Here is a 23,865-nt window from a genome sequence, read left to right as displayed (position 1 = left end):
TGTGTTCTGTGTTTCATGTCTACCCAGAGTACTCACCGGTACACAATCTTATGGTCATGAAGAAACTGCAGGCCCAAAACCACACAGGCTGCGTAGAACCTGCAGGACAGACAGACAGACACGCGCGCACACAAATAGTCAAGACACACACACACACACACACACAGACGACAGTAACAGCAGACCGTGGATGGATATGAGTACGCATACAGTACACAACCATATGAACACAAATATACATATCTCAAAGCATGTCTGCTCCTCCCCCATGTTCCGTTACACATTCAGTAGAACACAGCAAACACAGAAATACACAGCGGTACCCACACGGCTCGGGGCTCTGTAAAGACGTCTGCGTGGATGTGCATCATGAGGTCACCCCCAGCCGTGTACTCCATGACGAAGCACACGTGTTCTGGGGTCTGGAAACAGGCAAACAGGTTGACCAGGAAGGGATGGTGGGAGCTGTTCACCGTCTCAAAAATACGCTTCTCGCACATCAGACTGAGGAGATGGAGAGAGGAGAGGAGAGGAGAGAGAGAGGAGAGGGAGAGGGAGAGGGAGAGAGGAGAGGGAGAGAGGAGAGAGGAGAGAGGAGAGGAGAGAGAGAGAGAGAGAGAGAGAGAGAGAGAGGGAGAGGGAGAGGGAGAGGGAGAGAGGAGAGAGAGAGGAGAGGGAGAGGGGAGAGAGAGAGAGAGGAGAGGGAGAGGGAGAGGGAGAGAGGAGAGAGAGAGAGAGGAGAGGGAGAGAGGAGAGAGGAGAGAGAGAGGGAGAGGGGAGAGAGAGAGAGAGGAGAGGGAGAGGGAGAGAGGAGAGAGGAGAGAGATAGAGAGGAGAGGGAGAGGGAGAGGGAGAGGGAGAGGGAGAGGGAGAGGGAGAGGGAGAGGGAGAGAGGAGAGAGGAGAGAGGAGAGAGAGAGGGAGAGGGGAGAGAGGAGAGGGAGAGGGAGAGAGGAGAGAGAGAGGGAGAGGGGAGAGAGGAGAGGGAGAGAGGAGAGAATGATAGAAGACAACAGGAAAGAGAGACAACTGTCTAATATCAAGTACAGTATGTAAACACACAGTTAACTTGTAGTGTATATTTTCGCAATGGTTTGTTGCTGATCAGTTTTGTGTTGACAATTTTGTGGCACACTATATATAAAACTAGACAAGTCATTTCACCATGATGGAGGTCATATATAATTGTCAGATGATATTGTTGGCCTGTGTTCTGTCTTGGCCTGTGTTGCACTCTAGTGTAGATCCATACCTGTCCACTTCGTCCCGCGCCACAATGTCTCCCTTCTTCAGGGCTTTGATAGCGTACACACTGCCTGTCCTCTTGTACTCCGACAACAACACCTGGAAAACACCAGTGGTTCATGTGGATCTCGACCTGAATCCTCTGGATGGAGAACCTCCAAACAAAGGGAGGATATTTCAAATGTGAGGACACATACTTTGCCAAAGTGTCCCCTGCCAAGCACAGCGATCAGCTTGAAGTCCTGCAGACACAGAGGGCCTTTGCTCTGTCTAATACCAGGACACAAAGAAAATAATAATGGTCACAATCACTGAAATAGCCTTTACTTTACCATGTTGAGGGTCATCTGCTAGCTGAAGAAACAGGATGCAGTATTATCTGGTGTTTTGTGTCTACCTAGCACTTCTATAGAGAGCATGTTGCTGTGATATATGTCTCTGTGGCTACAGTAACGTGTTATAGAGGAGGTCAGGTCATGTGGCCATATTGTGAGTGGGTGTGTTTCTCCAGCATCATGCTGTGGGGGCCATATTGTGAGAGGATGTACTCAGGTGTGAGTGTGAGGACACACTGTGCCAACTCTGCATGGTGCTGTACCTGCGCAAGGAACTCGTGGATAGGGTTCTGGTTGGCCGCCCTTGGACGAGGTCTGGAGGGGACAAGGGCTCGATCACAGGCTGTTCCTGAGTGTAAGAGAAAAAGAGAGACAGAGATAGAAAGAGGAGAGAGGGATAGATAGAGAGAATGAGGAAGAAGGTGAGAGAGGGAGAAGGAAAAACAGACAGACAGGGCAACAGTAATTCTGTCCCTCATCATTATTAGTAGCCAGTTTCCTGCTGGCTGGCTGGCTGGCTGCTCAATCCCCTCTCCTATCTTCCTCGTTCCCTCGTTACTGTTAATTAGTTCTCTAAAAACACCAGAGTAACTAATCCAGTAATCCCTCAGCCCCACTGACCATACCATCTGTTACCAAAGCCCTCCCTCCCTCCGCATCTCTGTCCCTCTCCCTCCCTCGGTCCCTCTCTCTCTGTCCTCTCGTGCCAATCATGTTTTACACACTGGGAATCTAACACAGATTGGGCTTTGATCTAATTAAAGCTCCCTCGATCCAATTTGGTCTAATTAGTGTGGATTTCTCCCTTTCCCCTCTTATTGTTACCTCTCTCCTCTCCTTCCTCCCAGGCCCTGCTCTGTCTCGCTCCAGATTCATCCTAGTCTAATAGTCCAATATGACTGAACCACTGTTTTCTAGTCAAAGGCTTTCTGGAGGGAATGGCCAAAGGGAATGTGATACTACAGAGATGGCTATCAGATGATTATCACTCCATCGCCACACCCTCCCTCCAATCTCTCCCTCCCCCATCCTCCCATCCCTCATCCCTCTCTTCATCCCTCCCTTCTCTTCTTCTCACCAGGTGGGGTGTGTCAACAACGTCTCTCCTGATCTCAGGTCTCGGAGGAGAGTCGCTCTCCAGAGTCAGCTTCTCCACTGAGATCTCCCTACGACACACACAGAAACACCAGTCAACAGTCTCCCCATGTACAGTATATGTTGTGCTTGCTGTCTGAAGCATTAAAGAGGTATGAGAAAGGCTATCTGTGTGTGTGTGTACAGTACCCAGAATGTGAGCGTGAGTGTGTGTGGGGGGTGTAGCTGGGAACGTTGTTTCCAGTAGGGATGGCGTTCCTCAGTAGGCGGACCCAGGTGGCGATGTCAACATTCATCTGACGAGCGCGCAGGAACGCTTTACCTGCAACATACCCAACACACACATGGCAGTAACCGCAACACACACACAACACAACATAAATACAAGGCAATAAGATATACTGATATACACAAATCCCCCTGAAATGCAATCTATCCTGTTCACGCAGCAAATTTTAACATGGTTTACTCAATCCATTAGGATTGTTCAGATTGCACCGAAGAAGCTTCAACCCTGACACACTCAAGTTGTCATACTCCAAAGCAATAAAACCACCTCAACCACCTCAACCCACAGCACTGCTAATTCCAACACTAGATGGCAATACAGAGCACAGAGAGGTACAAACTGGGTTCTGGGTGGAGGTTGCATGTAGTCACATATCTAGGACCCCCCGCCCCAATCCTAATGACCCCTCCTGTCTCAGCCTCCAGTATTTATGCTGCAGTAGTTTATGTGTTGGGGGGCTAGGGTCAGTTTGTTATATCTGGAGTACCTCTCCTGTCCTATTCGGTGTCCTGTGTGAATCTAAGTGTGCGTTCTCTAATTCTCTCTTTCTCTCTCTCTCTCGGAGGACCTGAGCCCTAGGACCATGCCCCAGGACTACCTGACATGATGACTCCTTGCTGTCCCCAGTCCACCTGGCCGTGCTGCTGCTCCAGTTTCAACTGTTCTGCCTTATTATTATTCGACCATGCTGGTCATTTATGAACATTTGAACATCTTGGCCATGTTCTGTTATAATCTCCACCCGGCACAACCAGAAGAGGACTGGCCACCCCACATATGCTCTCTCTAATTCTCTCTTTCTCTCTCTCTCTCTCGGAGGACCTGAGTCCTAGGACCATGCCCCAGGACTACCTGACATGATGACTCCTTGCTGTCCCCAGTCCACCTGACCGTGCTGCTGCTCCAGTTTCAACTGACCTGAGCCCTAGGACCATGCCCCAGGACTACCTGACATGATGACTCCTTGCTGTCCCCAGTCCACCTGACCGTGCTGCTGCTCCAGTTTCAACTGTTCTGCCTTATTATTATACGACCATGCTGGTCATTTATGAACATTTGAACATCTTGGCCATGTTCTGTTATAATCTCCACCCGGCACAGCCAGAAGAGGACTGGCCACCCCACATAGCCTGGTTCCTCTCTAGGTTTCTTCCTAGGTTTTGGCCTTTCTAGGGAGTTTTTCCTAGCCACCGTGCTTCTACACCTGCATTGCTTGCTGTTTGGGGTTTTAGGCTGGGTTTCTGTACAGCACTTTGAGATATCATCTGATGTACGAAGGGCTATATAAAAAATAAAATTTGAAAATTTAATGTGACCCATTAGGGGTGAAACACTAAACTGACTGTAGATCAGTGTCTAGGGGGCAACTCCATGCTACTCAGTGGGGAAGCAGTGGGGCGTCAGTGAGATGAAGCAGGTGTGAGCCCTATAGGGATGCTGGGATACATGGAGCCAGGCTTGGCAGCTGCTGACAACATACAGAACAAAATGAGGCTTTATCTAAGACGTTACACATACTAACACAACACACTGTTCTCAGAAAAACCTATCTTACCATGCTGTTTGGAGAAAACCTTCTTTTGTCTCTGCAGTCTTGGGCCTCGCTCTATGACTGGGTTGAAGAACATTACCTGAAATACACACATATCAGTGGAGACTCAGAGGAGAAAGGGGAGGACCATCCTCCTCAGTGAATTTCATAAAAATAGTGAAACATCTAAAAAAGTTATCCTTTTTTGAGAAAACTATACAAAATATATTCACGTAACCACATAATTGATTAAAACACACTGCTTTGCAATGAAGGTCTACAGTAGCTTCAACAGCACTCTTTAGGGTACCACCATCGTCTAGCTGGTAGTTGACTTCAATACAAAACCTAGGAGGCTCATTGTTCTAACCCCATTCCATAGATTTACACAGTAACTATGACAACATCCGGAGGACGTCCTCCAACCTATCCGAGCTCTTGCAGCATGAACTGCAAGATAATTAATCTAGAAAAGCATAAACTACAGCTAGCTAGCACTGCAGTGCTTCAATTTCTTTAACAAATACATTTCTTAAAAAATGAAGAAGCTACCTAGCAGAGATATTTCATATATTTTTCACTTTCACTTACTTAGCTAGTGAATGCAGCTAGCTAGTTTAGCCTACTTAAACACCCGGCAGACACCAAACAGAGAGGGACACTATGTTCGCTAGCTGGCTATGGCGAACCAACACTGGAACTCTTCCAAGTCAAGGTAAGCTTTTGGTGTTATTCATTTACTACCACCTGTGCCCACCGATGTAACTGCTAAACTGCTTGCTGACTATACTGTACTACATGATTGTAGTGGGTTTACTAACACATTAGTTTTAGTAGCTATGTTGACTCTGACGTTAGTTAATAATGGTGACAATGATGTAGGGTGTGTGTGGCAGTTATGATATGAAGGTTTGGCTTAGAAAGATTTTTTCGCCTGGTCACAGACAGCTGATGTGTTTGTTGTGCACTGAAGTCCACAAGCGAAGGGAAAGGGTGAGAGGAGGAGAGCATGTGGATGCGAGAAGGAATTATAGCTACAACAATCAAAGTATTCATACTGTTTATATGTGGCTGCTATGAAAGTGACCTGTGTTTGCGTGTGATCAGGGGTGCATTCATTCCGCCGATTCTGTTGAAAAGCATTCTTAGACGGAACAAAATGGGGATAAACATATTTGAATTTGTCCAATAGAAACTCGTTTGCAACTGTTGAACTAATGATTACACCCTAGATCAGCTAGATGCTGGTAAGAGTGTGCAAAGCGGTATTGAATGTGTCACTGTCTGTCACCTTGATTACTTAAATGTATCTCGACCTGTGCACCTACATTGTAAACTTTCATTCATAGGCTAGGTTGTAGAAACCTTATGATGGATATAAGGAAAATTTGAGAATCATGTAGTAGCCAAAACCTAGCGACGTTACATTGAGCTGGGTGAATGGATTATGAATGACAGTCCTCCAATATGCTGTAATTGAAATAAGGCCATGCTCATTAAAAAAAATGTGCGTCCTCCCTCATCTTAAATAGCACTGACCGACAATGACACATACAGTACCGGTCAGAAGTTTGGACACACCTACTCATTCAAGGGTTTTTCTTTATTTTTGCTATTTTCTACATTGTAGAATAATAGTGAAGACATCAAAACTATGAAATAACACATATGGAATCATGTAGTAACCAAAAAAGTGTTAAACAAATCTAAATATATTTTAGATTTCAGATTCTTCAAAGTAGCCACCTTTGCCTTGAGGACAGCTTTGCACACTCTTGGCATTCTCTCAACCAGCTTCATCTGGAATGCTTTTCCAACAGTCTTGAAGGAGTTCTCACACATGCTGAGCACTTGTTGGCTGCTTTTCTTCACTCTGCGGTCCGACTCATCCCAAACCATCTCAATTGGGTTGAGGTCGGGGGATTTGTGGAGGCCATGTCATCTGATGCAGCACTCCATCACACTCTTCTTGGTAAAATAGCCCTTACACAGCCTGGAGGTGAGTGGGTCATTGTCCTGTTGAAAAACAAATGAAATTCCCACTAAGCCCAAAGCAGATGGGATGGCGTATCGCTACAGATTGCTTGGTAGCCATACTGGTTAAGTGTGCTTTGAATTATAAATAGATCACTGACAGTGTCACCAGCAAAGCACCACCACACCATAAAACCTCCTTCATGCTTTACGGTGGGAAATACACGAGATCATCCGTTCACCAACACAAGTCTCACAAAGACACGGCGGTTGGAACTATTTGGACTCCAGACCAAAGAACAAATTTCCACCGGTCTAATGTCCATTGCTCGTGTTTCTTGGCCCAAGCAAGTCTCTTCTTCTTATTGGTGTCCTTTAGTAGTGGTGTCTTTGCAGCAATTCAACCATGAAGGCCTGATTCACACAGTCTACTCTGAACAGTTGATCTTGAGATGTGTATGTTACTTGAACTCTGTGAAGCATTTATTTAGGCTGCCATTTCTGAGGCGGGTAACTCTAATGAACGTATTCTCTGCAGTAGAGGTAACTCTGGGTCTTCCTTTCCTGTGGCGGTCCTCATGAGAGCCAGTCTCATCATAGCGCTTGATGTTGATTTGTTTAACCCTTTTTTGGTTACTACATGATTCCATATGTGTTATTTCATAGATTTGATGTCTTCATTATTATTCTACAATGTAGTAAAAATAAAGAAAAACCCTTGAATGAGTAGGTGTGTCCAAACTTTTGACTGGTACTGTATAGTATAGTTAAGTATTGAGGAGGGATGTATGGGTTGGTGCGTTTGTGTGCATGTTCACATGTCTCTGTCTGTGTATGCGTGCATGTGTGTATGTGTGTGCATACACGTGTGTATTCAGGGCGGGGTGTGTGTACCTCTGCCAGCAGCAGGCCCTGAGGCTCTAGCTCCAGCTGAACTTTGTGTCTCTGGTTGTCCAGGAAGTCCTCCAGCTTCAGGTACTTGAGAGCACACAGGGAGCGGTAGTCCCTCCAGTACACTGCTATCTCCATCTCCCTGGACTGCGCCGAAAGACAGGTCAACACACAAACTGTTTCAACCACAGGTGCACATACACTTCTTTTCACCTTCTCTCACTCACTCACTCACTCACTCATGTGAACATGCATACACACACTCTCTCGTGTTAGTGTAATGTAGTATCTTACTCTTTCCAGTTCTACAGTGAAGGTCTGGTCCCAGGCCTGCTCTCCCACTGTCTTCCAGCATGTCTGTCCCACCACTGTGTTCTCCAGCTTCAACACCGCACTCACCTCCGCTGTTCAACACAATACCATAACACATGTTTAGAAACTCACTACACAACACAAATGGACAGATATGTGAACCCCCTCCACACACACACACACACACACACACACACACACACACACACACACACACACACACACACACACACACACACACACACACACACACACACACACACACACACACACACACACACACACACACACACACACACACACTTACAGGAGAGTTCGTCGGTCTTGCCGGGAATCCTGAGGCTCATGCTGCTGGTGCTGCGGCTGTAGAGACCACTGAGTTTGAAGGAGCGTCCGTCCCCTGGGATGTAGCAAGGCAAGACCACCGGGGTTCCTCTACTGCGCCCCGGGACCACCTCCAACACCCCTACACACCCCAGCAAACGCACCTGCAGGGTACCTAGGAGAGAGAGCGAGAGAGAGAGAGTTGATATGAGATGTTTGAGTAGAAGTGAGAGTATCATACCTGGTTCAAAGGGTTTATAACTTCAGTCACTGGATATGGGAGAGATATTCAACTGAATCCATGAGTTTCTGATGCATTAGAGCCTTCAGTTAGGTATAGACAGAGAGGTAGTGAGAGACTATAGAGAGGCTGTAAGAGACAGTGATAGGGTATAGACAGAGAGGTAGTGAGAGACTATAGAGAGGCTGTAAGAGACAGTCATAGGGTATAGAGAAGCTGTAAGAGTCAGTGATAGGGTATAAAGAAGCTGTAAGAGACAGTTATAGGGTATAGAGAAGCTGTAAGAGACAGTTATAGGGTATAGAGAGGCTGTAAGAGACAGTTATAGGGTATAGAGAAGCTGTAAGAGTCGGTGATAGGGTATAGAGAGGCTGTAAGAGTCAGTGATAGGGTATAGAGAAGCTGTAAGAGTCAGTGATAGGGTATAGAGAGGATGTAAGAGACAGTTATAGGGTATAGAGAAGCTGTAAGAGTCAGTGATAGGGTATAGAGAAGCTGTAAGAGACAGTTATAGGGTATAGAGAAGCTGTAAGAGTCAGTGATAGGGTATAGAGAGGATGTAAGAGACAGTTATAGGGTATAGAGAGGCTGTAAGAGACAGTTATAGGGTATAGAGAAGCTGTAAGAGTCAGTGATAGGGTATAGAGAAGCTTTAAGAGACAGTTATAGGGTATAGAGAAGCTGTAAGAGTCAGTGATAGGGTATAGAGAAGCTGTAAGAGTCAGTGATAGGGTATAGAGAGGATGTAAGAGACAGTTATAGGGTATAGAGAGGCTGTAAGAGACAGTTATAGGGTATAGAGAGGCTGTAAGAGACAGTTATAGGGTATAGAGAAGCTGTAAGAGTCAGTGATAGGGTATAGAGAAGCTGTAAGAGACAGTTATAGGGTATAGAGAAGCTGTAAGAGTCGGTGATAGGGTATAGAGAGGCTGTAAGAGTCAGTGATAGGGTATAGAGAAGCTGTAAGAGTCAGTGATAGGGTATAGAGAGGATGTAAGAGACAGTTATAGGGTATAGAGAAGCTGTAAGAGTCAGTGATAGGGTATAGAGAAGCTGTAAGAGACAGTTATAGGGTATAGAGAAGCTGTAAGAGTCAGTGATAGGGTATAGAGAAGCTGTAAGAGTCAGTGATAGGGTATAGAGAGGATGTAAGAGACAGTTATAGGGTATAGAGAGGCTGTAAGAGACAGTTATAGGGTATAGAGAAGCTGTAAGAGTCAGTGATAGGGTATAGAGAAGCTTTAAGAGACAGTTATAGGGTATAGAGAAGCTGTAAGAGTCAGTGATAGGGTATAGAGAAGCTGTAAGAGTCAGTGATAGGGTATAGAGAGGATGTAAGAGACAGTTATAGGGTATAGAGAGGCTGTAAGAGACAGTTATAGGGTATAGAGAAGCTGTAAGAGTCAGTGATAGGGTATAGAGAAGCTGTAAGAGACAGTTATAGGGTATAGAGAAGCTGTAAGAGTCGGTGATAGGGTATAGAGAGGCTGTAAGAGTCAGTGATAGGGTATAGAGAAGCTGTAAGAGTCAGTGATAGGGTATAGAGAGGATGTAAGAGACAGTTATAGGGTATAGAGAGGCTGTAAGAGACAGTTATAGGGTATAGAGAGGCTGTAAGAGACAGTGATAGGGTATAGAGAGGCTGTAATAGACAGTTATTGGGTATAGAGAGGCTGTAAGAGACAGTTATAGGGTATAGAGAGGCTGTAAGAGACAGTTATAGGGTATAGAGAGGCTGTAAGAGTCAGTGATTGGGTAAAGAGAGGCTGTAAGAGACAGTTATAGGGTATAGAGAGGCTGTAAGAGACAGTTATAGGGTATAGAGAAGCTGTAAGAGACAGTTATAGGGTATAGAGAAGCTGTAAGAGTCGGTGATAGGGTATAGAGAGGCTGTAAGAGTCAGTGATAGGGTATAGAGAAGCTGTAAGAGTCAGTGATAGGGTATAGAGAGGATGTAAGAGACAGTTATAGGGTATAGAGAGGCTGTAAGAGACAGTTATAGGGTATAGAGAGGCTGTAAGAGACAGTGATAGGGTATAGAGAGGCTGTAATAGACAGTTATTGGGTATAGAGAGGCTGTAAGAGACAGTTATAGGGTATAGAGAGGCTGTAAGAGACAGTTATAGGGTATAGAGAGGCTGTAAGAGACAGTTATAGGGTATAGAGAGGCTGTAAGATACAGTTATAGGGTATAGAGAGGCTGTAAGAGACAGTTATAGGGTATAGAGAGGCTATAAGAGTCAGTGATTGGGTAAAGAGAGGCTGTAAGAGACAGTTATAGGGTATAGAGAGGCTGTAAGAGACAGTTATAGGGTATAGAGAGGCTGTAAGAGACAGTTATAGGGAATAGAGAGGCTGTAAGAGTCAGTTATAGACTATGAGTGTATGTACCAGTGAGTGGGGAGGGCTTGCAGAGGGTGCTGTACTGGTTGTGTACATAGGGGGTTCCGTGTCTGGAGCTGAAGGCTGAGGAGGAGGCCAGCACCAGCTCTTCCTTGATGAGGCAGGCCTTGGGGTGGTCATCCGTCAGCTCCAGCAAACGCTGCTCCAGAGAGCCTCTCAGCAGGTCACAGCGCTGTGAAGACTCACTCAGACCACACTGGGCCTGGGAGGAGAGAGGGGTTACAATGGTGTGTGTGTTTTGTGTGTGTTTGTGTGTATGTGTGCATTAAATGTGCGTTCATGTGTGAGATCCAGACAGTAGTCTTGTGTGCGAACTCTGACCTCTGACATGGCCTTCTTGTCCTGGACCTTCCCTACTCCCAGCAGCCTCAGCATGTTCTTGGCTCCCTCAGCCATGGCGTGCTCCACACGGTAATGATGCCACAGCTCCTCCACACGCAGCTCCACCCCACACGTGTCTGGCTTACCTGGGGAGAGCGATAACAAACCATTTACTGACCCTTTGACTTTTTCTACATTTTGTTATGTTACAGCCTTATTCTAAAATGGATTAAATTTATTTTCCCCTCATCAATCTACACATAATACACCATAATGACAAAGCAAGAGCAGGTTTTAAGACATTTTTGCAAATGTAAAAACATGAAATAATTAAACATGACATTTCCATAAGTATTCAGACTCAGTACTTTGTTGAAGCACCTTTGGCAGTGATTACAGCCTTTTGTCTTCTTGGGTATGACGCTACAAGCTTGGCACACCTGGATTTGGAAAGTTTCTCCCATTCTCTGCAGATCCTTTCAAGCTCTGTTTGGATGGGGAGCATCGCTGCACAGCTATTTTCAGGTCTCTCCAGAATATGTTAGATCGGGTTCAAGTCCGGGCTCTGGCTGGGCCACTCAAAGTCATTCAGAGACGTGTCCCGAAGCCACTCCTGCATTGTCTTGGCTGTGTGCTTGGGGTTGTTGTCCTGTTGGAAGGTGAAACCTTCGCCCAAGTCTGAGGTCCTGAGTGCTCTGGAGCAGGCTTTTATCAAGGATCTCTCTGTACTTTGCTCCATTCATCTTTCCCTCGATCCTGACTAGTCTCCCAGTCCCTGTCATTGAAAAACATCCCCACAGTATGATACTGCCACCGCCATGCTTCCCCATAGGGATGGTGCCAGGTTTCCTCCAGGTGTGACGCTTGGCATTCAGGCCAAATGTTCAATCTTGGTTTCATCAGACTAGAGAATCTTGCTTCTCATGGTCTGAGAGTCCTTTAGGTGCCTTTTGGCAAACTCCAAGCATTTTGTCATGTGCCTTTTACTGAGGAGGGGCTTCGGTCTGGCCACTCTACCATAGAGGCCTGATTGGTGGAGTGCTGCAGAGATGGTAGTCCTTCTGGAAGGTTCTCCCATCTCCAAATTGAAACTCTGGAGCTCTGTCAGAGTGACCATCGGGATCTTGGTCATGTCCCTGACAAAGGCCCTTCTCCCCTGATTTCTCAGTTTGGCCGGGTGCCAGCTCTAGAAATAATCTTGGTGGTTCCAAACTTCTTCCATTTTAGAATGACAGAGGCCACTGTGTTCTTAGGAACCTTCAATGCTGCAGAAATGTTTTGGTACCCTTCCCCAGATCTGTGCCTCGACACAATCCTGTCTCAGAGCTCTACGGACAATTCCTTCGACCTCATGGCTTGGTTTCTGCTCTGACATGTACTGTCAACTGTGGGCCATATATAGACAGGTTTGTGCCTTTCCAAATCATGTCCAATCAATTACATTTACCACGGTGGACTCCAATCAAGTTGTAGAAACATCTCAAGGATGATCAATGGAAACAGGATGCACCTGAGCTCAATTTGGAGTCTCATAGCAAAGGGTCTGAATACGTAAATACGTAAATAAGGTATTTCGGTTTTTTATTTGTAATACATTTGTTTACGTCTTGTCATTATGGGATATTGTGTAGATTGATGAGACATTTTTAAAAATCAATTTCAGAATAAGGCTATAACATAACAACATTTGGAAAAAGTAACGGGGTCTGAATACTTTCCGAATGCACTGTATACAGTTATCTTTCATAATATGATGAAGTAATCTGTACTGAAAATCAAAATCAAGATAATGTGAGGTTTTGATGGATTTGTGTGCGTCTGTGTGTGTCCTAAGTTAGGGATGGTTCATGACTTATGAGGTTAAATGCCCTGCAGCTCTGATCTATTCTTAAACCAACGGAGGGAGGAGGGTAGAGAGAAGAAGGTAGGGAGAGGGAAATAGACACAGCAATTCATATAAAGATATGGGCCTAAATCTGTATCTTTACTTCCTGTGCTTTTCCCATCTTCTCACTCTCTTTCTCATTCTCTCTCCCCTCTTTCCATATCTTACTATTTGTTTCCTTATCTTTCTCTCTCTCCACTTTTCCCTCAGTCTCTAACCTCGGGTAAATGAAGCATGACTTTTTGCTGTTGGGCAACATGCAGGAACATCATTAAGGCCTTAACCTGCGCTCTGTGTGGAAGTGAGCCCGGGTGTGTGTGTGAGTGTGATTGTATGGAGTGGAGTAGGTTATAATAATGTCCACTCTGCACTTCTGAGGAGGGCATTGATCTGTTACCCACACTTCATAAAACATTTAACGATAGATGTACAGATTAGAGACAGACAGAAAAAGGGGGATGAAGAGACAGACAGCCAGGCAGACAGTCAGACAGACAGACAGACAAGCAGGCAGGCAAGTAGGCAGGCAGGCAGGCAGAGACCGAGACAGACAGACTGATATTTACCCTGGATATCTTCAGTCTGCTCAGTGGCCTGCATGGCCTTGCGGATCTGCATGCGGATGATGTCAATCTTGGTCTTGCTGTCCTGCAGCATCTGCTGGGCCGTCTGATGCATCTTCTTGTCCTATAAGCGACACCGTACAGTCAGGAGAGTAAAATAGCAGACAGCTCACAAATACACACCCCTGACTAACCCTCACTACTCAGAGAAGAATCAGGCTGGGAGAAGATCTGACTAGAGACATGAACTCAGAAGAGTGAGAAAGAGAGATTGTGGAGGGGCTGGTTGTATTGTACATAGGCTACAGTAGATGTATATATTAGAGGGGTTAGGTGGTCCAGTCAGGTCCAGTACCTTGGTGACTCCATTGGCATAAATCGGGATCATGTTTTCTGCTCCCTGTTTGCACTTGAGCTCGATGTTGAGCTGGCGCTCCAGAGCCGTGATCCGGTCCTGATTGGCCGAGCGGCTGCGCGCCCCGGGAGACTTGGGGGCATCTGAGGGTCAAAGGTCATGGTTTTAACCGACAGTTATTATAATCATTAACAATGGCCAACATGTTTCTACATGACAACTTTTGGTTGAATCCATCCAATGGTATAAGGCTACACGCCATTCGCTTCATAGTTCCATCCCCATCAGTGATACCTGTGTTGTTGTCGTCCCCTCCTTTGACCACAATGTAAGCGTCCAGCTCCTGTAACTTAGAGTGCAGGCTGTCCAGTCTGCGGTTGGAGCTGCGAAGCTGGCTGTCCACCTGCTGGGCATTCTTCTTGTCTGTGGTGGCTCTCCTCAGGTTATCTGCTCCTTCCTTGATCTTCAGCTCCTTCCTGATCCAGTCAAATCACAGGGACTTTTCATACGTTTGTAGCATCACACAATGAGTAGTTAATCAATACATCATAGAAATGATTGAATAGTAAATGAGTAATTAAGTAGTAATGCTAACCTGATCTCCCGGCGGATGTGGTCCCTCGCTCCGTCCAGCCGCTGCTGAATGCTGGAGTCAGAGAAGTCTGAGCTCTGGTCCAGACCCAGCTGCTCCAGCAGTGACAGCCCACCTGGGTCACTCTGACAGGGGGACAGGAAGAGGAGAGGGGGAGAGAGAATGGATAATAGATTAGCATCGGTCAAATACATTGCGACATGTATTGTGCCAAGATGATACTGGGGTGATAGCAGAGAGAATAAACAAAGGTCTGCCGTATTTCCAATTCGATGCAAAACCACTCTCAGGGAAAAGGGCCTAATTAGGGGTTTTGGAGGAGTGGATGTGCAGGGGACTAGGTTGTGTTCACCTTTGACATCAGATGTCTCATACACAGCCCTGTAGGTCAGAAGGTTTAACTGAGCAGCACTAAACTGGCAGCAAATATTAGGAGAGAGAGGAGCATTTATCTGTACAGGGAAAAGAGTAGGAGAGAGACCAGAGAGAGAGAGACGGAGGACGAAAGAAAGGGTGAGAGAGAGAGAGAGAGAGAGAGAGAGAGAGAGTCAGAGAGAGAGAGAGAGAAAGAGAGAGAGAGAGAAAGAGAGAAAGAAAGAGAGAGAGAGAGAAAGAGAGAGAGATAGAAAGAGAGAGAGAGAGAAGAGAGAGAGAGAGACACCAGACCTTTACTGTAGAACTGGAAAGAGTAAGATACTACATTACACTAACACGAGAGAGAGAGAGAGCGAGAGAGAGAGAGAGAGAGAGAGAGAGAGAGAAAAAGAAAGGGTGAGAGAGAGAGAGAGAGAGAGAGAGAGAGAGAGAGAGAGAGAGAGAGAGAGAGAGAGAGAGAAGAAAGAGAGAGAGCGAGAGAGAGAGAGAGAAAGAGAGAGAGGAGAGAGAGAGGAGAGAAGAGAGAGAGAGAGAAGAGAGAGAGAGAGACACCAGACCTTTACTGTATAACTGGAAAGAGTAAGATACTACATTACACTAACACGAGAGAGAGAGAGAGAGAGAGAGAGAGAGAGAGAGAGAAAAAGAAAGGGTGAGAGAGAGAGAGAGAGAGAGAGAGAGAGAGAGAGAGAGAGAGAGAGAGAGAGAGAGAGAGAGAGAGAGAGAGAAAGAGAGAGAGAGAGAGAGAGAAAGAGAGAGAGAGAAAGAGAGAGAGAGAGAACGAGCAGGCTAATGCGTTTCCAATGGGTCCCAGAGGCAGGTGCCCAAACCAAAGAGCCCAACCTTTCAGCTCATCCTGTGTGACTGCAGTGCAGCAAAGAGTAAAAGTACTGTAGATCCATGGCTAGAGTAGATATAACAGAGGCCAAGACAGCAACAGAAAGGGACAGACGGAGTCAAGGACTTTTAAAAAATGAGGTGAGCGCTTCCCCTCAGAGAGTCTCTAAGAGCAGCAGAGTGAGACTGAGACGTTAAATGAGTCAAGGCCTGGGCGCTCACATCCCCTCCTGATGGTAACCAGATCAGAGCAGATTAGGGCAGCATTAATAGAGACTCAAATCTATCAGGGCTTGTTCCTGCTCAGAGCCACTGATACACACAGACACGCTGTCAGCACGCCAGCTCTCAGCCAGCCACACAGAAACAGATACAGCACACAAACACACATGATAGTGTGATAGACATTAGGCACAAATACAGACATACAGTGGGGAGAACAGGTATTTGATACACTGCCGATTTTGCAGGTTTTCCTACTTACAAAGCATGTAGAGGTCTGTCATTTTTATCATAGGTACATTACAACTGCGAGAGACGGAATCTAAAACAAACATCCAGAAAATCACATTGTATGATTTTTAAGTAATTAATTAGCATTTTATTGCATGACAAGTATTTGATCACCTACCAACCAGTAAGAATTCCGGCTATCACAGACCTGTTAGTTTTTCTTTAAGAAGCCCTCCTGTTCTCCACTCATTACCTGTATTAACTGCACCTGTTTGAACTCATTACCTGTATAAAATCATGTGGTCTGATGAGACATAAATAGAGCTTTTTGGTCTAAACTCCACTCGCCGTGTTTGGAGGAAGAAGAAGGATGAGTACAACCCCAAGAACACCATCCCAACCATGAAGCATGGAGGTGGAAACATCATTCTTTGGGGATGCTTTTCTGCAAAAGGGACAGGGCGACTGCACCGTATTGAGGGGAGGATGGATGAGGCCATGTATTGCGAGACTTTGGCCAACAACCTCCTTCCCTCAGTAAGAGCATTGAAGATGGGTCGTGGCTGGGTCTTCCAGCATGACAACGACCCGAAACACACAGCCAGGGCAACTAAGGAGTGGCTCCGTAAGAAGCATCTCAAGGTCCTGGAGTGGCCTAGCCAGTCTCCAGACCTGAACCCAATAGAAAATCTTTGGAGGGAGCTGAAAGTCCGTATTGCCCAGCGACAGCCCCGAAACCTGAAGGATCTGGAGAAGGTCTGTATGGAGGAGTGGGCCAAAATCCCTGCTGCAGTGTGTGCAAACCTGGTCAAGAACTACAGGAAATGTATGATCTCTGTAATTGCAAACACAGGTTTCTGTACCAAATATTAAGTTCTGCTTTTCTGATGTATCATATACTTATGTCATGCAATAAAATGCAAATGAATTACTTAAAAATCATACAATGTGATTTTCTGGATTTTTGTTTTAGATTCCATCTCTCACAGTTGAGTGTACCTATGATAAAACTTACATACCTCTACATGCTTTGTAAGTAGGAAAACCTGCAAAATCAGCAGTGTATCAAATACTTGTTCTCCCCACTGTACATGCATATAAGCACACTTGCATGCATGCACTCACACACACACACACACACACACACACACAAACCGGCATGCAACACTATCACAGTAAATCCCCAACAGCAGACATCAGCAACAATCAAACAGAGACAGCACCATTATTAGAGTTGAACGGAGCCCAGATCCTACAACATGGAGACAGACAGACAGAGCAGTCCCAGTCCCTGCTCTCTCATAACGACTGACTGACTGCTGTAGGCCACTCAGAGACCCGGCCCTGGCTCCAGCCTGCAGATCTGATTACAGCAGCGTCCCTATTGGCCTGTTCAGCACCACGCCAGGCATAACAGAGCAGAGCCCGGCTCCTACCAGGCAGACTCTCATTAGAACCATAATCCATCTGCAATACAATACAATACAGCAGGCTGCAGCCAAGCCAGCCCTCGTGGCCAAGCCCAGCTATTGGGCCTTCGAGGGCTACTTACACAGGCTATTAAACAGGAAACCTTCCACAACAACAGTGCAGAGTAGTCATTGTAATCTGGGATATTTCTCATAGCGGACCTGATGGCCTAATGTTGTGTCAAACGGCTCACTGAAATGCTTGGCTATTTGTTGTGAAGGAACACAGCGTTAGATATACAGGTGAAATAGTACTGTTGGTATCAACGCGATCACAAATTGTGGGCCAAATGGCCCAGTTAGCTGGAGCGTGGTGTTACTGTCCGAACAACACCAAGGCTGTAGCTTCATTCTGCTCCCAGTCCTTCTCTACACTAAAATCACCTAGAGATGGAGGTAGAGAACATACAAGGAGAGAGAAAGATGAAGGAGGAATAGAGCCTTGGTAGGACTAAGACAGGAAGAACACACACTAGTTGAGCAGAGCTGAGACACACACACACAACACAGTAGTTTGACACACACACTTGTCTTACAATGAACAGCCACTAATACTGAGGCAGGACGTGAGCAACAGTGGCACAGAGGAGAGAAGAGGAAGGAGGAAAGGGCCGGAACATTAACCATGTGACTCACTACTATACATTTATAGCCGTTTAGCAATGCCCTCCAGCGGAACAATACCGAGAAATTGAATAGAGGCAGTTCTCCACTCAGATGGGTCTGAAAACAATGCGACAATACTAAAAGCAGCCCCGACATGAGTCATCAGAAATGGCATGGACTGAGAAGGAAGTGAACATGAAGCAGAAAGCGGAGAGGAAACTCACAAACACACTGTAGTGTGGAAGGCAGCCATGTTGTATGGTGCCCAGACAGAGTGTGCCTACCGAAGACTCGGCGTCCCCCTGGTCCTGTTCAGTTTGAGTGGAGAGGTCTGCAGCAGTGTGCTCTCCTGGGCAGTCCGCCAAAGCTCCCTCGCTGGCCATGGCCCACCCTGGCTCTCTCTCTGTGTTGCCCAACCCCTCCCCTCTGCCCCGTTACACACTCTCACACCAGAACCGCCACTCAAAGTACAGAGAGCTATTCTTGCCACCTCAAATCCGGGATGTGCTTCCTTCCCGCCAGGAATAATCAAAAGAGACTCAATCTGAGGCGAGTGAGCAAGGAAGAGGTAGGAAGAGAGAGAGAGACACAGCCCCACCCCACTGCTTCCTGTTCTGCTCTCTAGCCTAGAGAGAGAGAGAGAAACTAACAGTAACACTACAGAAACACACACAGAGGAGAGTGGTGTGGTTTTGTAAGCGAGTGAGCAATGCCACTTTGCTTCCTGCTGTTGGCTGCTCTTAGCATAGCGACAGGCTGCTGTGATAGACACTGATCACATCAAACACACTGCCAGATGCTGTGTGTGTTTCAAGTTTCATTAGTCATATGTACAGGATACACCTGGTATTCACAGTCCAAAGAAATTGTTACCTGCAGGTTCCTTCTGGACAATACAACAACAATAAGAAATAAAAAAAGATAAGAACAGGAACATAAAGTAAATGGCTCAGTAGAATAGAATAAACATTTTAGTATAAGTATAATACAGGAAGGTACAATTCAGAGTCCAATATTTACACGTGTTTTGGGGAAGGGAGGTTTCGGGGGCAAGTGTTTAAATTGTTCAGTATTTGGCAATCATAACAAGAGTCTGGTAGAAGCAGTTGTGATGTGTGTGTAGAATGAATGTATATATATGTGTGTGTGTGTGTGCACTGTTTCGAGTAGATATCCTGGATGGGTGGGAGCACAGTGATGTACAGCGCATTTGGAAAGTATTCAGACCCCTTGACCTTTTCCACATTTTGTTACGTTACAGCCTTATTCTAAAATGGATTACATGTATTTTTCCCTCATCAATCTCCACACAATACCCCATAATGACATCACAATACCCCATAATGACATCACAATACCCCATAATGACATCACAATACCCCATAATGACAAAATGAAAACAGGTTTTTAGATTTTTTTCTTATTTACATAAGTATTCAGACCCTTTGAGACTCTATGAGACTCGAAGTTGAGCTCAGGTGCATCCTGTTTCCATTTCTCCTACTTGAGATGTTTCTACAACTTGGTGAGGTCAAAGGATTTGTCCGTAGAACTCCAAGACAGAATTGTGTCGGGGCACAGATCTGGGGAAGGGTAACAAAACATTTCTGCAGCGTTGAAGGTCCCCAAGAACACAGTGGCCTACATCATTCTAAAATGTAAAGAAGTTTGGAACCACCAAGAATGAGAGCAATTGGAGGAGAAGGGCCTTGGACAGGGAGGTGTTTCTCTGTGGAGATGGGAGAACCTTCCAGAAGGACAACCATCTCTGCAGCCCTCCACCAATCAGGCCTTTATGGTAGAGTGGCCAGACGGAAGTCACTGGTGCCAAAAGTCACCTAAAGGACTCTGACCATGAGAAACAAGATTCTCTGGTCTGATGAAACCAAGATTGAACTCTATGGCCTGAACGCCACGCAACACGTCTGGAGGAAACCTGTCACCATCCCTATGGTGAAGCATGGTGGTGGCAGCATCATGCTGTGGGGATGTTTTTCAGCAGCAGGGACTGGTAGACTAGTCAGAATCAAGGGAAAGATGAACGGCACAAAGTACAGAGAAATGCTTGATGAAAACCAGCTCCAGAGCGTTCAGGATCTCAGACTGGGGCGAAGATTCACCTTCCAACCAGACAACGACCCGAAGCACACAGCCAAGACAACGCAGGAGTGGCTTCGAGTCTCTGAATGTCCTTGAGTGGCCCAGCCAGAGCCCGGACTTGAACCCAATCAAGCAATCTCAGGAGAGACCTGAAAATAGCTGTGCAGCGACGCTCCCCATCCAACCTGACAGAGCTTGAGAGGATCTACAGAGAAGAAAAGGAGAAACTCCCCAAATACAGATGTGAAAAGCTTGTAGCGTCATAGCCAAGAAGACTCGAGGCTGTAGTCGCTGCCAAAGGTGCTTCAACAAAGTACTGAGTAAAGGGTCTGAATACTTACGTAAATGTGATATTTCCATTTTTTATTTGTAATAAATGTGCAAACACTTCTAAAAACCTGCTTTTGCTTTGTCATTATGGGGTAATGTGTGTAGATGAGGGGAAAAACTATTTAATACATTTTAGAATACGACTGTAACATAACAAAATGTGTAGAAAGTCAAGGGTTCTGAATACTTTCCGAATGCACTGTACTGGGCTATCTTCACCACCTGCTGAAGGGCCTTGCAGTCATGGAAGGAACATTTCCCGAAACAGGCCGTGATGCAATCGGTGTGTGTGTTCATTTGGGGGAGAGGTGAGAGGCACAGGAGGATGTAGAGAGCACAGCTGAGTGAAAACCGTCAAAGGCCAAGATATCACAACCAGGAAACCACAAAAAGCTTTCAAATCTGTCACTGAAAAAGCAGTCATACATAGTTAATTACACCTAATAATAAAAGCTAAAGGAATCATTAGCTATTCTTGTCTTTTGTCCTAAACAGGGAAACATTGATGCACAGCAGTCGTTGTATGTATCGTGTTACAACAGAAGCATGTTGTTCATGAATAGCATCAGGCCACATGGAGAAGAACACCCATGGAGAGAAACAGAGGCACAGCTGCTTCACAGAACAGGGAACAGGAAGTGGAACTAAACTATGTCACAGGCTTTGTATCATGAGAGTGAGAGGGAGGGAGGATTAGGGTTGCAAAATGGGAACTTACAATAAATGTCCTGGTTTTCATGAAATCCCAGTTAGAGGATTCTGTAATCAGGAGGGAATAAGCAGGAAATCCAGAATCCTCCAAACAGGATTTCTGGAAAACCAGGGAATTTATTGAAAGTTCCCGGAATTTTGCAACCCTAGGGAGTAAGGCTGGGCGATATGGGCTATAAATCATATCTACATTTTTTGTCCAATTGCTTATATAATTGTGTTTTATGATTATTGCACATTTATAAAACACAGACTAGCTAGTATAACAGTATTTGGCTAAAACGCTGCTAGCAGTACGTGGTAATGACAAATTGAGCATACATTTTCCAGAATCTATGTTAGAAGTGTCTGCTCTGTGCACAATTTGAATAGATGAGACATAAAAATGGTATCGTTAAAGGTTCACTTATCCCCTATTACAATAAAATAATGTCTCAATGTGTCCATATGACCAATTATGTTGGACCAAACCTCAAATGCAAATAGCGAGTTGAAACCGCTTGTCAGAGAGGAAGAAGTGATCTCTCAACTTTGTTGGTGTGAGTGGCAGGGGGAGGGGCTTGGTGTGTGTAAACAGAGAGGAAGAGGCGACGCGAGAGGTTTCACTCTCGGCTAAATCTGTCCAAAATAAGCCCAATGCGTGTTAATGGGAAGCTGCACAGGAGAAAAACACAACATGAGAACAAGCGGACTTAAACACTCATAAAATGAAAAATACAAAAAAACTCCATTCTTGAGATACAGGCATTTGGAATATCGTGCAAAAACATACATTTGAATGAATAAAATAGATTGTATATATTGCCCAGCCCTACTAGAGAGACTGAATAACCATAACAAACAGGTAAAGTTTATAGACAAACAGTAGGGAGAGGAGTGACCCAGCAGAACAGCCGGAGCGTCCATGTTGCCTCCAGCCTCTTCCTGTCAGTGACTGATTCAGTGAGGTTGTGTCAGTCTGAAGCCCTGACTCAGAGGCTACCCTAGGTCACCTTCAGAATGGCTCACAGCCATGTCAGACCAGGCACACACTGTCAAAACACTTTCTCTCTCATAAACACACAGATGTACACACACATACAGGTAGGCGCACACACCCTTGACACACACACACTCGAGGATATCCCCTCGAAACAGTGCCTGAGGAAAGCCCGCAGCATCATCAAGGTCCCCACACACCCCAGTCATGAGCTGTTCTCTCCCTTACCGTTTGGCAGACGGTACCGGAGCATGAGATCTGATACCAACAGGCTCAGAGACAGTTTCTATCTACAAGCCATCAGACTGTTGAACACTTGAACTGGACCTGCTCTGATTCTTTGCACCTTAGAACACACACAGACACACACAGACACACACACACACACACACACACACACACACACACACACACACACACACACACACACACACACACACACACACACACACACACACACACACACACACACGACAGCCTACTAAGAGGAAGTAAAAGTGTCCCATAGAATGACTTCCTATAGAGAAGTCATGTATGTTTGTATGTATGTATGTGTGTATGTGTGTGTGTGTGTGTATGTATGTGACATGCAACACACAAGAATGCCATAGAGAGAAAGAAACAAGAAAATGGGAGTCACCCTCATCCCTCTCCCTCTTCTCTCACCCCCTTCCTCTCTCCCATCATCCCTCAGTCAGTCTATCTGCCATGCTGTGGCTGGGTCCCAGTGTGTAGTTCCTCCTCTCAGCTCGATGTAGCCATTGACTGAAAGCCATCCCTTTGATGAAGTTAATGGCCTGACTGCCGGTTTGCCTCGCCTGCCTCTATAAATAAACATAAAGCCCATCTCATTGACTTTAAGGGAAGCACTCTTGTCTATCTGTGCCACTTCCCTCCCAACTCCCTCCCTCACACCTGTGATGCTTGGTGATGCATAAGCAAATATCAATAATGACAATGACAATGACAATGACAGGGAAATGAGAAAGCAGAGTGCTGCTGCTTAACTGATAGGCTATGAGGCACTAATGTATAAGTCATTATCATTTAATAACAATGTACTTTCCGGCTCAGTCATGTGTGCTCTGATGGGATATTTTGGGGGAAGAGAAATGAGGGATGGGGGAACTGCTGTGGGATTGGCAGTTCCAGGAACAAGCTGGAGGATGGTGATGACATGTTTTGGAGTTGGGGTCATGGATTAACCTAGAAGCAATGTGAAGCCACTGTGTGGGAGTGGATGTTCAGACAGGTGACAGACAGTGACCTGTAGATGACCCATCAAGGTCTTCCTAGAGAAAGCTGTCAAAAGCACAGAGAGGTGTGCCACAGGGGTCATAGTGATTGCCCCTGAGGGAGAGAGAATGAACATGGTGTTGTGCTATAAGTGTCAGAGGATGAGAAACAATGACCTCTGGGGTCAGCAGAGAACATCGGCACTCATGAGCATCACCACAAGTTCCTAAAAAACGAAGCGAAAGAGATAGCGAGAAAGTAAAGGTGAGGAGAGAACGAGTGTTTAAAACAGGACAGAACTCTCTCAATATCACTATTATACATCAATTTCATGGCTAGTGACTACACTCTGTCATGTAATTACTAGTGATTTTGTTGCCAAAGTTATATCAGTGAGGTATTATGTCTGATAGT

At 45.7% G+C, this 23,865-nt stretch overlaps 1 protein-coding gene across 4 annotated transcripts in view; it reads right to left on the bottom strand.

Moving 5' to 3' along the window:
• The window catches only part of LOC109893494 (serine/threonine-protein kinase N1), a 42,728-nt gene that overhangs the window by 3,507 nt on the left and 15,356 nt on the right, over positions 1-23,865 (bottom strand). Inside the window, exons 1-18 of one of the 4 annotated variants that reach the window (XM_031834517.1) lie at positions 22,882-22,914; positions 14,359-14,480; positions 14,058-14,239; positions 13,764-13,906; positions 13,412-13,532; positions 10,961-11,106; positions 10,628-10,841; positions 7,979-8,170; positions 7,654-7,763; positions 7,363-7,506; positions 4,519-4,594; positions 2,864-2,996; positions 2,658-2,745; positions 1,843-1,928; positions 1,442-1,514; positions 1,252-1,343; positions 328-504; positions 37-99 (exon numbers count right to left, since the gene is read on the bottom strand). In XM_031834517.1, coding sequence (XP_031690377.1) covers positions 37-99; positions 328-504; positions 1,252-1,343; positions 1,442-1,514; positions 1,843-1,928; positions 2,658-2,745; positions 2,864-2,996; positions 4,519-4,594; positions 7,363-7,506; positions 7,654-7,763; positions 7,979-8,170; positions 10,628-10,841; positions 10,961-11,106; positions 13,412-13,532; positions 13,764-13,906; positions 14,058-14,239; positions 14,359-14,480; positions 22,882-22,902 — 2,183 coding nt within the window. In that variant the 5' untranslated portion in view covers positions 22,903-22,914. Of the gene's footprint in view, positions 1-36; positions 100-327; positions 505-1,251; positions 1,344-1,441; positions 1,515-1,842; positions 1,929-2,657; positions 2,746-2,863; positions 2,997-4,518; positions 4,595-7,362; positions 7,507-7,653; positions 7,764-7,978; positions 8,171-10,627; positions 10,842-10,960; positions 11,107-13,411; positions 13,533-13,763; positions 13,907-14,057; positions 14,240-14,358; positions 14,481-18,319; positions 18,872-22,881; positions 22,915-23,865 lie in introns of those variants that run through there. The other 3 variants (XM_020486731.2, XM_031834515.1, XM_031834516.1) reach the window with 3 other exon arrangements.

This window comes from Oncorhynchus kisutch, linkage group LG10 (genome assembly GCF_002021735.2).
Source record: "Oncorhynchus kisutch isolate 150728-3 linkage group LG10, Okis_V2, whole genome shotgun sequence".
NCBI lineage: Eukaryota > Metazoa > Chordata > Actinopteri > Salmoniformes > Salmonidae > Oncorhynchus > Oncorhynchus kisutch.
This window is presented reverse-complemented; position numbering and strand designations above follow the sequence as displayed.